The 15,198-nt window shown below is 43.9% G+C and overlaps 1 protein-coding gene across 4 annotated transcripts in view; it reads right to left on the reverse strand.

Moving 5' to 3' along the window:
- The window catches only part of LOC115148432 (peripheral-type benzodiazepine receptor-associated protein 1), a 178,548-nt gene extending 163,555 nt beyond the window's left edge, over positions 1–14,993 (reverse strand). For all 4 annotated transcript variants that reach the window (XM_029690321.1, XM_029690323.1, XM_029690322.1 and 1 more), the window contains exons 1-2: positions 14,729–14,993; positions 12,528–13,822 (exon numbers count right to left, since the gene is read on the reverse strand). In XM_029690321.1, the coding sequence (XP_029546181.1) occupies positions 12,528–13,595 (1,068 nt within the window). In that variant the 5' untranslated portion in view covers positions 13,596–13,822; positions 14,729–14,993. The remainder of the gene's footprint in view (positions 1–12,527; positions 13,823–14,728) is intronic.
- Positions 14,994–15,198: the final 205 nt, after the last annotated feature.

Here is a 15,198-nt window from a genome sequence, read left to right on the forward strand (position 1 = left end):
AAACCTGTTATCACTTTGTCATCATGGGGTATTGTGTGGAAATTGATGAGGGAAAAAATGTGGAAAATGTCAAGGGGTCTGTATACTTTCCGAATGCACTGTATGTCTTCATCACTGGGAAAGAGAAATGGTTGAGATTGACATCAAGCTTACAAACAGGGTGTCAAACCAGACAGACAGAGGACAGAGACAGACCATTCAAAAGATTGGAGTCACTTAGAAATGTCCTTGAAAAAAACAATTTTTTTTGTCCATAGAAATATCAAATTGATCAGAAATACAGTGTAGACATTGTTAATGGTGTAAATGACTATTGTAGTTGGAAACGGCAGATTTTTTTAAAGGAATATCTACACACAGTGGTTTGCGAAAGTATTCACCCCACTTGGAATTTTTCCTATTTTGTTGTCTTACAACCTACTTTTGGAGGTTTTGTATCATTTGATTTCCACAACATGCCTACCACTTTGAAGATGCAAAATATTTGTCATTGTGAAAACAAACAAGAAATAAGACAAAAAAATAAACTTGAGCATGCATAACTATTCACCCCCCCAAAGTCAATACTTTGTAGAGCCACCTTTTGCAGAAATTACACCTGAAAGTGTCTTGGGTTGTGTCTCTATAAGCTTGGCACATCTAGCTCTCTGGTCTTGGCCATTGGGGAGAGGTTGGAGTCTGTTTGATTGAGTGTGTGGACAGGTGTCTTTTATACAGGTAACGAGTTCAAACAGGTGCAGTTAATACAGGTAATGAGTGGAGAACAGGAGGGCTTCTTAAAGAAAAACTAACAGGTCTGTGAGAGCCGGAATTCTTACTGGTTGGTAGGTGATCAAATACTTATGTCATGCAATAAAATGCAAATGAATTACTTAAAAATCATACAATGTGATTTTCTGGATTTTTGTTTTAGATTCCGTCTCTCACAGTTGAAGTGTACCTATGATAAAAATTAGACCTCTACATGCTTTGTAAGTAGGAAAACCTGCAAAATCGGCAGTGTATCAAATACTTGTTCTCCCCACTGTGTGTGTGTAACCCGCCTCACCCAATGTGGTACAGATCTGCTATTTTTATACATTAGAACCGGAACCCCCTTCAGAAGCTAGCCAGCTAACTAGCTACTAGCTAGTAGTCAGTTAGCCACTGCTAGCCGTCTTCACTGTTAACTTGAACACCAGCCAGCCTCAGCTCGGTCAATACCTGCCAGTCTGCACATATCAATCCAGAGCATATCGGACTGCTTTTTCTCTACCACATCTCCGAATTCCTACCGCAAGCTCTGGACCTTTACACCGGATCATCGCAGCTAGCAAGCTGCAATCCGAGTGGCTACTCCTGGCTAACGTCTCTGTCCTGAAGCAAGCACCAGTTAGCCTTGAGCTGGCCTCGAGCTAGGCTCCCGGCTAGCCGGAGAGATCCACCAGCTAATTCTTGGGGTACAATACCTCTTTTGCCAATTGGCCTGGACCCTTTATTGCCGACGTAATCGTCCGAGGTGGTTCCAACAGGCTTTTCGGTTGCGACGTCGCCGAAGATCCATCCGCTGGCCACAGCCAACTAGCTTTCTGAACGCCGCGTCTCCAGCTCGCCTAGCGTAGTAGCGACTACCGAACGCCCCCGACTCACCTATTGCTACTCATTGGACGCTATTATCACTCGGCTACCCATGCCTCTCCCTAATGTCAATGTCAATTTGTCGTTGTCACTGCCTTTCACTATAGACCCCCAAGCCCCGCCCTAAATGCCTTAGACAGCTCTTTTGTCGCACCCTCCACACATGCGGAGAACTCACCTGGCTTAACTGGTGCCTCCAGAGACGCAACCGCTCTCATCGTCACTCAATGCCTACATTTACCTCCACTGTACTCACATCCTACCATACCCTTGTCTGTACATTATGCCCTGATTCTGTCCCCAACGCACTAGACGACCAGTTCTTATAGCCTTTAGCCATACCCTTATCCTACTCCTCCTCTGGTGTTGTAGAGGTTTACCCAGGCCCTGTTGCCCCCTGCACCACACCTATTCCCAAGGTGCTCTCATTTGTTGAGTTCTGTAACCGTAAAAGCCTTGGTTTCATGCATGTTAACATAAGAAGCCTCCTCCCTAAGTTTGTTTTATTCACTGCTTTAGCACACTCCGCCAACCCTGATGTCCTAGCCGTGTCTGAATCCTGGCTTAGGAAGGCCACCAAAAATTCTGAAATTTCCATCCCCAACTACAACATTTTCCAAAAAGATAGAACTACCAAAGGGGGCGGAGTTGCAAGCTACTGCAGAGATAGTCTAACAGAACTCTGCAGGCTATCCAGGTCTGTGCCCAAACAATTCGAGCTTCTACTTTAAAAAAATTAAACCTTTCCAGAAATAAGCCTCTCACCGTTGCCACTTGTTATAGACCCCCCCCCTCAGCTGTCCCCTGGACACCATATGTGAATTGATTGCCCCCCCCATCTATCTTCAGAGTTCGTACTGTTAGGTGACCTAAACTGGGATATGCTTAACACCCCGGCCATCCTACAATCTAAGCTAGATGCCCTCAAGCTCACAAATTATCAAGGAACCTACCAGGTACAACCCTAAATCTGTAACCATGGGCCATAGATATCATCCTGACCAACTTGCCCTCTAAATCCACCTATGCCGTCTTCAACCAAGATCTCAGCGATCATTGCCTGCGTCCGTAATGGGTCCGCAGTCAAACGACCACCCCTCATCACTGTCAAACGCTCCCTAAAACACTTCAGCGAGCAGGCCTTTCTAATCGACCTGGCCCGGGTATCCTGGAAGGATATTGACCTTATCCGGTCAGTAGAGGATGCCTGATCGCTCTTTAAAAGTGCTTTCCTCACCATCTTAAATAAGCATGCCCCATTCAAGAAATGTAGAACTACGAACAGATATAGCCCTTGGTTCACCCCAGACTTCCCTGCCCTTGACCAGCACAAACACATCCTGCGGCGTTCTGCATTAATATCGAATAGCCCCAGCAATATGCAACTTTTCAGGGAAGTCAGGAACCAATATACACAGTCAGTTTGAAAAAACTAGCCTTAGGAAAGCTAACAGAAATTTGCATCCTGTGGCACTAATTCCCCAACATTTCGGGACACTGTAAAGTCCATGGAGAATAAGAGCACCCCCTCCCAGCTGCCCACTGCACTGAGGCTAGGAAACAGTCACCACCGATAAATCTACGATAACTTCAATAAGCCTTTTTCTACGGCTGGCCATGCTTTCCACCTGGCTACCCCTACCCCGGCCAACAGCTCTGCACCCCCCGCAGAAACTTGCCCAAGCCCCTCTGATAAGGGAATGTATATGTTTAAAGTAATTAGAGAATCTGAATGACATTAAGAGTAATGACTAAAGTATTTCACCCTAATAGTTAGAAGCTTAGACAATGTGTTTAGACATAATAATAGAATATTGTGAGACAGTGGGAACATTGTGTTTGTGTGTGATAATGAGGAACTGACAACAGACATGTTTTGGTACTGTGAGACCAAGGACAGGAGATAAAGTTCCTCCACTCAGGGAGGAACAGATGCGCTTGTAGGAGTTATATAAAAGGCTGTGCGCATTATATGACTTTAGAACATTCTCTGAATAAACTGTACGGACCTTTTGCATAAGCTGAGTCTTTGCCTAATTATTCTTAAACCCAGGGTCTTATAAACCTCGGGGATTGGTATAGCTTAATTGATTGTTAGTTATTATCATTGGGATTGAAAATTCTCGTGACAGCTTGGTCCTTCGAGCCGGATTTCAATATCTTTTTCTGTCGCTCCATGGAGACACCGAAACCGTGCACGAGCGGATGAAATATCCGTAGATTAAAAGACCTGGCCCCTTTATGAGGGTTCTTTACAGGACAGTGGCGAACTGGAATGCGACAGAAACAGTGACGAGATCCAACCTACATTGAATTCTCAGCTGCAAGATAAGGTCAGTAATCTTTATTCATTAGTTTGGGGTTAAATTATAAACTTACGAAAAATGTACTTAGAATGGACTGGATTAAATTCCTATAAAGCATCGGTCAAGATAAATGTGAGGGAGGATTTTAAACTGTAAAACTAACAGCAAGTTAGATTTGTATCGGGTATACCGTCCATATAATATAATGTAGAGAAACCTTTGTATTAATCTTTCTATGTTAGTGTTGGCGGCACTGGGTAACAGATCGGGGAAACAAGGGGACGGGTCCGAAATGATTCGTGGTAGTTAAATTGTAATTATTTCACCTCCATGGCCTATTTATTGTCTTACCTCCCTACCCTTCTACATTTGCACACACTGTACATAGCTTTTCTATTGTGTTATTGACTGTACGTTTGTTTGTGTGTAACTGTTGTTTTGGCCAGGTTGCAGTTGTAAATGAGAACTTGTTCTCAACTGGCCTACCTGGTTAAATAAAAGTGAAATAAAATAAACAAACAAAAGTTGAGTATCTGGAGCATCAGCATTTGTGGGTTCGATTACAGGCTCAAAATGGCCTGAAACAAAGTACTTTCTTCTGAAACTCAGTCTATTCTTGTTCTGAGAAATGAAGGCTATTCCATGCAATAAATTGCCAAGAAACTGAAGATCTCGTACAACGCTGTGTACTACTCCCCTTCACAGAACAGCGCAAACTGTCTCTAACCAGAATAGAAAGAGTGGGAGGCCCCGGTGCACAACTGAGCAAGAGGACAAGTACATTAGCGCGCCTAGTTTGAGAAACGGATGTCTCACAAGTCCTCAACTGGCAGCTTCATTAAATAGTACCCACAAAACACCAGTCTCAACGTCAACAGCGAAGAGGCGACTCTAGGATGCTGGCCTTTTAGGCAGAGTTCCTCTGTCCAGTGTCTGTTCTTTTTCCCCCATCTTAATCTTGTATTGGCCAGTCTGAGATATGGCTTTTCTTTGCAACTGCCTAGATGGCCAGCATCCCGGAGTCGCCTCTTCACCTTGAATTGATCAGGTTGTTGATTGTGGCCTGCGGAATGCTGTCCCACTCTTCAATGGCTGTGCGAAGTTGCTGGATATGGGCGGGAGCTGGAACACGCTGTCGTACATGGTGATCCAGAGCATCCCAAACATGCTCAATTGGTGACATGTCTGGTGAGCATGCAAGCTATGGAAGAACTGGGACATTTTAAGCTTCCAGGAACTGTACACAGATCCTTGCTACATGGGGCTGCACATTATCATGCTGAAACATGTGATGGCGTTGGATGAAAGGCACGACAATGGGCTTCAGGATCTTGTCACGGTTACTCTGTGCATTCAAATTGCAATCGATAAAACGCAATTGTGTGTGTTGTCCGTAGCTTATGACTGCCTGTACCATAACCCCGCCACCATGAGGCACTCTGTTCCCAACGTTGACATCAGCAACCTGCTCGCTCCCCACACAACGCCATACACGCTGTCTGCCATCTGCCTGGCACAGTTGAAATGGGGATTAATCCGTGAAGACCACACTTCTCCAGCGTGCCAGTAGCCATCAAAGGTGAGCATTTGCCCAATGAAGTCGGTTACGACGCCGAACTGCAGTCAGGTCAAGACCCTTGTGAGGATGACGAGCACGCAGATGAGCTTTCCTGTGACGGTTTCTGACAATTTGTGCAGAAATTCTTTGGTTATGCACACCCACAGTTTCACCAGCTGTCCAGGCGGCTGGTCTCAGACGGTAGAGAAATTAACATTCAAATATATGGCAACAGCTCTGGTGGACATTTCTGCAGTAAGCATGCCAATTGCACATTCCCTCAAAACTTGAGACATCTGTGGCATTGTGTTGTGTGATAAAACTGCACATTTTAGAGTGGCCTTTTGTCCCCTGCACAAGGTGCACCTGTGTAATGATGCTGTTTAATATGGCAAAGGAGAAATGCTTACCAACAGGGATGTAAATACATATGTGCAACATTGAGAAATAAGCTTTTTGTGCATATACAGTGGGGGGAAAAGTATTTGATCCCCTGCTGATTTTGTATGTTTGCCCACTTACAAAGAAATGATCAGTCTATAATTTTAAAAGTAGGTTTATTTGAACAGCGAGAGAGAATAACAAAAAATCCAGAAAAACGCATGTCAAAAATGTTATAAAAGGATTTGCATTTTAATGAGGGAAATAAGTATTTGACCCCCTCTCAATCAGAAAGATTTCTGGCTCCCAGGTGTCTTTTATACAGGTAACGAGCTGAGATTAGGAGCACACTCTTAAAGGGAGTGCTCCTAACCGCAGCTTGTTACCTGTAAAAAAGACACCTGTCCACAGAAGCAATCAATCAGATTCCAAACTCTCCACCATGGCCAAGACCAAAGAGCTCTCCAAGGATGTCAGGGACAAGATTGTAGACCTACACAAGGCTGGAATGGGCTACAAGACCATCGCCAAGGAGCTTGTGAGAACATTTGGTGCGATTATTCGCAAATGGAAGAAACACAAAAGAACTGTCAATATCCCTCAGCCTGGGGCTCCATGCAAGATCTCACCTCGTGGAGTTGCAATGATCATGAGAACGGTGAGGAATCAGCCCAGAACTACACAGGAGGATCTTGTCAATGATCTCAAGGCAGCTGGGACCATAGTCACCAAGAAAACAATTGGTAACACACTACGCCGTGAAGAACTGAAATCCTGCAGCGCCCGCAAGGTCCCCCTGCTCAAGAATACATATACATGCTCGTCTGAAGTTTGCCAATGAACATGGTGAAAGTGTTGTGGTCAGATGAGACCACAATGGAGCTCTTTGACATCAACTCAACTCGCCGTGGTTGGAGGAGGAATGCTGCCTATGACCCCAAGGACACCATCCCCACCGTCAAACATGGAGGTGGAAACATTATGCTTTGGGGGTGTTTTTCTGCTAAGGGGACAGGACAACTTCACCGCATCAAAGGGACGATGGACGGGGCCATGTACCGTCAAATCTTGGGTGAGAACCTCCTTCCCTCAGCCAGGGCATTGTAAATGGGTCGTGGATGGGTATTCCAGCATGACAATGACCCAAAACACATAGCCAAGGCAACAAAGGAGTGGCTCAAGAAGAAGCACATTAAGGTCCTGGAGTGGCCTAGCCAGTCTCCAGACCTTAATCCCATAGAAAATCTGTGGAGGGAGCTGAAGGTTCGAGTTGCCAAACGTCAGCCTAGAAACCTTAATGACTTGGAGAAGATCTGCAAACAGGAGTGGGACAAAATCCCTCCTGAGATGTGTGCAAACCTGGTGGCCAACTACAAGAAACGTCTGACCTCTGATTGCCAACACGGGTTTTGCCACCAAGTACTAAGTCATATTTTGCAGAGGGGTCAAATACTTATTTCCCTCATTAAAATGCAAATCATTTTATAACATTTTTGACTTGCGTTTTTCTGGATTTTTTTGTTGTTATTCTGTCTCTCACTGTTCAAATAAACCTACTATTAAAATTATACACTGATAATTTCTTTGTAAGCGGGAAAACGTACAAAATCAGCAGGGGATCAAATACTTTTTTCCCCCCACTGTATAACATTTCGGGGATCTTATTTCAGCTCATGAAACCAACACTATATTTTGAGTTTATATTTTTGTTCAGTGTACAGTACCAGTCAAAAGTTTGGACACACCTACTAACTCAAGGGTTTTTATTTTTACTATGTTATAAATTGTAGAATAATAGTGAAGTAGCCACCATTTGCTTTGAGAGCTTTGCACAATATTGGCATTATCTCAACCAGCTTCATGAGGTTGTAACCTTGAATACATTTGTTCAAAGTTAATTTGTGGAATTTCTTTCCCTCTTAATGTGTTTGAGCCAATCAGTTGTGTTGTGACAAGGTAGGGGTGGTATACAGAACATGGTCTTTTACCAAATATTATGGCAAGAACAGCTCAAATAAGTAAAGAGAAATTACAGTCTATCATTACTTTAAGGCATAAAGGTTGGTCAATAAGGCACATTTGAAGCACTATAATGAAACTGGCTCTAATGAGGAGCAACATAGGAAAGAAAGATCAAGAGTTACCTCTGCTGCAGAGGATAAGTTCATCAGAGAGTTACCAGCCTCAGAAATTGCAGCCCAAATAAATGCATCAGAGTTCAAGTAACAGACACATCTCAACATGAACTGTTCAGAGGAGACTGCATGAAATCAGGCCTTCATGGTCGAATTGCTGCAAAGAAACCACTACTAAAGGACACCAATAAGAAGAAGATACTTGCTTGGGCCAAGAAACATGAGCAATAGACATTGCACCGGTGGAAATCAGTCCTTTGGTCTGATGAGTCCAAATTTGAGATTTTGGGTTCCAACCACCGTGTCTTTGTGAGATGCAGAGTAGGTGAACGGATGATCTCCGCATGTGTGGTTCCCACCGTGAAGCATGGAGGAGCAGGTGTGATGGGGAAAACCAGCCATTAAGTGCTCAGCATATGTGGGAACTCCTTCAAGACTGTTGAGGAAGCATTCCAGGTTAAACTGGTTGAGAGTGCTAAGAGTGTGCAAAGCTGTCATCAAGGAAAATGGTGGCTACTTTGAAGAGTCTAAAATATATTTTGATTTGTTTAACACTTTTTGGTTACTACATGATTCCATACGTGTTAATTCATAGCTGACGTCTTCACTATTATTCTACAATGTAGAAAATAGTCAATATAAAAGGAAAACCCTGGAATGAGTAGGGGTGTCCAATCTTTTGACTGGTACTGTATATGTTGACTTAGTGATAGTTATGGTGTATAGGGAGGATGCAATTTTTGCAAATGTATTAAAAATAAAAACAGGAAATACCTTATTTACATAAATATTCAGACCCTTTGCTATGACACTAAAAATTGAGCTCAGGTGCATCCCATTTCCATTTAACATCCTTCAGATGTTTCTACAACTTGGAGTCCACCTGTGGTAAATTAAATTGATTGGACATGATTTGGAAAGGCACACACCTGTCTATATAAGGTCCCACAGTCGACAGTGCATAAACCAAGCCATGAGGCTGGTCCCCAAGAACACAGTGGCCTCCATCATTCTTAAAATGGAAGACATTTGGAACCACCAAGACTCTTCCTAGAGCTGGCCGCCCGGCCAAACTGAGTAATCGAGAGAAAAGGGCCTTGGTCAGGGAGGAGACCAAGAACCCGATGGTCACTGACAGAGCTCCAGAGTTCCTCTGTGGAGATGGGAGAATTTTCCAGAAGGACAACCATCTCTGCAGCACTCCACCAATGCCTTCATGATAGTGGCCAGATGGAAGCCACTCCTCAGTAAAAGGCACATGATAGCCCGCTTGGACTCTCAGAACATGAAACTGGTCTGGTCTGATGAAACCAAAATTAAACTATTTGGCCTGAATGCCAAGCATCACGACTGGATGGAAACCTGGCACCATCCCTATGGTGAAGTATGGTGGTGGCAGCATCATACTGTGGGGATGTTTTTCCAGCAGCAGGGACTGAGAGAGTAGTCAGGATCAACGGAAAGATGAACGGAGCAAAGTACAGAAAGATCCTTGATGAAGTCCTGAGCACTCCGGAGCAGGTTCTCACACTGGGGCCAAGGTTCACCTCCAACCAATCATGCCAAAAATCTACACTTATTACCTAAAAGATCTGACCATGTAAGGTCTTAGCAGAAAAGTATTCTGTTCAGTCAGGCGTTTCATTTCTTTGCAAGACAACAAACAAACCCCATAACTTTGAAGTGGGCCATTCCACTTAAAAAAAGCACAAGAAAGAGGACTGCTACATACCATCTCAGATTGTGCTGAAATCGTGTCTGTAGTTAAACAGATAAGATTTGCATTCCTGAAACATTATTTTGATCTCTAAGAAATTAAGCCAATTGATTGCACCCAAATTGGCCATTTTAAATTTAAGGGATTCATATATTCAATATAGTACTGAACATCAAATTTAGACCATTCTTCCTTGCAATGAGTAAAACATGAGGAACTACTGAAACAATCAAAAGCCACCCACGGACACCCCACACCCCTACCAATCCCACCCCAACAACCAGTATCAGTTCTTTTTATTAGTATTGCTTCGTCATCCTTTGTAATATATTCACTGTGAATCGGGGGGGTTTTTTCAGAGAAATTAGCTATTGAAGCCGCTTGCATTACTTACCGCAAGAGTGTTAAAGTAACATGTTTTGCCCACTAGATACCGCTGTTCCTGCAACTGCCACAACCTTTTATACATTTTGCTGCTCTTGTGTTTATTAAATGGATCACAACATTGGTTTTCTACCCAAAGTTGCAAAGACGATAGCTTTTGCTCATGATAAAATACAATTGTGTGGTCATCCTCACAATTCAAGCCAGTCCTCCATGAAAGCTATTCAGTTTGTCCTTCTCTTAGGCTTAATCTCTGTCCAGGAAATGTCCCCTTTGTGAGTAGCTTATTCCCTTCAAAACAGTTCTGGATTAGTTAGACCATTCCTGGTAAACAAGCAAACCACTAGGCTACAGCAGTTCTAATGGTCTTCAATGGTACAAGTCCCAAACACACACAATGTACAGTGTTTTGTAATGTTATTGGGTTGGGTTTAATGGTAAACGTCACTAATCACACTACATAGACGTTTTCAAATACTGTTATGACTGCAATGCAATATAATTGTATTATATTAGAGTTGTCACAACATTTTAGCCACTAGCTGTCACGAGAATTTTCAATCTCAATGATAACTAACAATCAATAAGCTTTGACTAATCCCCAAGGTTTGTAAGACACTGGGTTAAGAATAATTAGGCAAAGGGTTCAAAAGGTTCATACAGTTAATTTATTTTGCTCACTCCCTACTTACGCACATACCTCCACACAAACAGTAGATATCCTACACACATACATACACACGAACAGTAGGTGAGTTGTATCCCTCCCCGGAGTTCTCACCACTGTTAATCACTACCCAGCGCTGTCCGTTCCATTCCCCCAAAATTAGAGGAACCTTGAGGAGTACTCCCTGTCCTATTATAGGTTTCTCAGTTCTAGCCAGGTCGAGCCAAACAGTCTTCATTGTTCTCGGTATTCTCTTAGGCACACACATACATTTCTCTTCATCACAGGTCTCTACTAAACCTTATGGGACTTACGTTTAGTACTTTAATCATTCATTATACATGCTACATAACTAATAATCACTAATAGTTAAGTTTCAGGGTAGAATGATTTAATCATTACATTTAAACATAAATCCCTTATCACTAGCCCATTACATCAAAGTTTTAGGCTTGTAGGAAAAGTCTTCATATGAGAATTGCACCATAGGGACAGCACTCTCAGAGAGCTGCCATTTTTGGACTATTGGTTTGAAGCATTAGGTTGCTAAGAGAAGGACAAAATTAATTGCATTCACGGTGGACTGGCTTGACCACACAATTTACTTTCATCTTGAGCCAAAGCTATTGGTTTTCTACCCAAAGTTGCAAAGGAAATGTTGTGATCCATTTAATAAATGGAAGAAAAAAATGTGTGACAGTAACATCTAGTGGGCAAAACCTGGTCCTTTCACACTAACTTATGGTAAATAATGCAAGTGACTAATTTCCCTGAATGGGAGAAAAAACCTCAACCAATGTTTCCCCTAAAAAAATGTTTTGGCAATGTTAGCGGGTGGAAGACAAAATGCGCAGAGACAAAATGTAGCTTTTTTTTAAAGTTAATTTCCTGCAATTCTACAAATGGTATCATGGGGCTAAGAGACCAATTGCAGTTTCAAAGCTAATTTCCTGCAATTATAAAAATGTTCCACTGTTAAATGCATATAGGGGAAGCGTATTCCCTGTGTATCTGCATCACAAGTTACACAATACTCCAAGCTGCAGCTCCATACTACTTGTCAGACATGGTGAACTCATACTGTATACCTCGTTGGGGTAGGATTGGCGTGGGGTGTGGGGTCCGTGGGTGGCTTTTGACAATTTTATTGGATTCCTTATGTCTTACACAATGGTAGGAAGAAATTTGGCCTAAAATTGGATGTTGGGTACTATATTGAATCTTATAAGTCAAAAAGAGCCAATTTCAGCGCAATCAATTAATTTAATTTTATCTGAGAAATTAAGCTAACAAAATAATGCTGCAGGAATGCTAATGTTATCTGTTTCTAACTACACAAACAATTTCAGAACAATATGTGATGGTGTGTGTCATGGATTGCTGAAATTACATGGAACAACTCAGGTGTTTATGAACAGCAGACCTAATCCAATTTCTTTGAGCTTTTATCTGATCTCCTTCGAAGACGATGACTATAAGGATTGCTTTTGCTTTATGCTGCATATCTTACACGCTCATTGAGCAAAATAAAAACATGCAAGGTTGCATTTTTAAAGCCTGTGCTGGCATTAAAGCATAAGCCCAAATGACTTGAATAACAAATCAGAAACACATTACATCAAAATCAATGCATGTGCACACTAGAAAGTGAGAAGCCATGGCATTTGCTATAATGAGACCAGAAAGGTGACCTCAAATCACCTCATCAACCTATAGTCAAAGGGAAGAGGGGTGAAAAAAATGCAAATATGAAGCAGCTTACCTCCATGTTGTCTTCCATGTTGTCTTTGTCAGAGTATTTGGAGGGCGAGGACTTGTCTGACCCAGGCGACTTAGACTGGAGGTCCCAGCCTGCATGGGGTGAGGATGTGGTCAGAGGGGGTCTGGTGCTTCGACAGGTGTCCCCAGCCAGGGGAGAGGAGCAGCGGGCAGCTGCACTGAGGTTCCTTCCTGAAGCCACGTTCATATGCTCGCTCCTGGTTCTCTTCTTGGGTGGAGGGGATGAGGGACTCTTGGAACTCTGGGAAAGGGACCTGGAGCGGGCCAGTGGTGGAGGCCCACTGCGATGGGAGTGGTCTTCCTGGTCCTGGGTGGTGCTGCTGAGGAGATGGACACAGCTCTTAGACCTGTGCCTGGTTTTGAGAGCCCTGGAGGAGCTCTGGTTCCTTTCCTTCACCTCCCTGGTCCTTAGTCGTCGTCCATGTCCGTGGACTTCAAGCAGGTGGCAGAGGTCCTTCTCCAGGTCCAGCTCCTGTCTGAGATGCTGGAGGAACACAGCCTGCTCTCCATCTCTATCTGTAACCTGCAGCTTCACCAGCAGCTGCTCCAGCTTACGGTAGCTGGCACCGCTGCAGACACAACCAGGCTCTCTGTCTATGTTCTCCCCCCTGCTCTTCCACACAGACTTGGTGATGGTTGTGTTGGCCTCCTCAGTCAACCGGCGCTGCAGTTCCCTGGCCTGCCTGATAGCAGCTTCCCTCTCCAGCCCGGTGCCTACCGCCTTTAACTCCTGTCCTTTGTATCTCAGCAGGTGTCTCACCTCAGCTGCCTGCTCCCTCCTCAGCACCTCCTGTAGTCGCTGGAGTTCCAGGGCCTTCTGTCGCTCGTGCCTGGCCGTCAGCTCCCACAGGGCCTGCTGATGCTCCCTCTCAGCCTCCTCGCGGAGCCGACGCAGCTCCAGAGAGAACCTCTGGTGAGTCTGATGGTTACGGCACTTCTCTGCCTCCAGGGCCGAACGCAGCTTTTCCAGGTCGCGACCGTGGTCCCCCCACCCGTGGCACGGCCTCTTCGATGACAGAACCATAGCATTACCCCCCCTGTCCTTCCCCATAGTCAGTGAAGCACTCACAGAAAAGCAGGCGCACCGAGGGGAGACCCACTCAGTTCAGAGGAGAGAGAGCGCATGCAGTTTAGTGGAGGACCACTCAGTTCAGGCAAGAGGAGGGCACATGCAGTTGGACTGAGGGCCAGATGATTATGGGGGAGTCATGCAGGAGGTTGAGATGTAATGGGGTGATACTTATCACACAAGCAGCATGAAGTTAACACAGCAGATCACTGTAAAGAAGTTGAGAGGATGGATGTCAGGAAATCAGATGGCAGGATGCAAATCAGTGTTTGATGGATGTTAAAGCACTGCATGCTTTGCATGATTGCATGATTTATGATATTTTTCATGACAATTGGTTGGTAGTTGATGTAGTGAGACTAGGGAACTCTTTGCTTGCATGTCCACAAAAGATGAGAAAACAGCTGTCACAAAAGTTAAATTCCATACACATGCATGACAAATTACTGGTCATTAATCCTACAAACTGGTTTGGAATGTGTCACTCAATCTGTGTAACTATCTTCCTACCTAGCTACCTGCCCACGTGCAGCAGACGTCATTCAAATCCACACACACACACACACACACACACACACACACACAGTGAAGGATGAAATGTTAGCAAATGCATGCTAGCTAAGTTAGTTGATTATGCATACTAAAGCTAGAAAATGTCGGGGATGCAACAAGTGGCATCATACAATGCAACTTCAGCAAAGTTGATGCCGTATAGCTAGGCAAGAATAACATGTTTGTTTTTAGCCTAATAAAACGTTCATTAGCTAGCTAGCTCATTGACGTTACATGCACAGTTCTCTGGCCATGTTTGGAATTGACGTCATCGTGCCCCAAAACTAGAATTGGCATAGCCTCTGCTCCAGGAGCTGTGTGTACAGGTATCCTGGAGCGAAGAGGCTAGAATTGACAACAAACATGTGAAGAGTGAGATAACGTCTCGCTTGCATCCGCTACTGTACTAGCTTAGCCACTACCGGCTGCCTAGGCTAATCTGCCACTAGCTAGCTAGTTAAATCAGCTGACTGCTAGTTAGCCCGGGAGCTAATTACAAACCAGTAACCAAACGTGGATGACAGTCAAGGCACGAGACATAACAAACAGCATTGCAAACTCACCTCTCACCAGTTAGCTAATGGTAGCTACAGCAACACACAAACTTAGATAGCTAACGTTATAACCCAGTCGGTTGCTACTAAAATAACTAGCCATTCCTTTTACAATTTAAAGTTAGAACAAGCCCTCAACCTGTGCCCACGTAAGACAACCGTTCTTTATTTACTCGAGCTACCGTAGTGGCCTCGGTCGAAAGCCGCATCTCAAGGGAGGACCAGTTGCTTCAGTAGAGTATCCTACTCCTTTCTAAGTATCGCTGGAAGAGCACTTAAGCGTGCCCCGTCATCAAGTGGACCAAAGATAATTGACCGTAAGCCGAGCGACCACTAGTGGCTTGCATGTGCAAGTGCATATAAGGCTGATTAAAAAAAAAATATTTCACATGTTGAAATGTAAGGAAGGGAGGCTGCGAGTTTTTAGCAGAGTCGTATTTGAAATGACAAATAACTGTTATCTATTATTAGATGCTAAA

The sequence above is a fragment of the Salmo trutta genome, chromosome 15, assembly GCF_901001165.1.
Source record: "Salmo trutta chromosome 15, fSalTru1.1, whole genome shotgun sequence".
NCBI lineage: Eukaryota > Metazoa > Chordata > Actinopteri > Salmoniformes > Salmonidae > Salmo > Salmo trutta.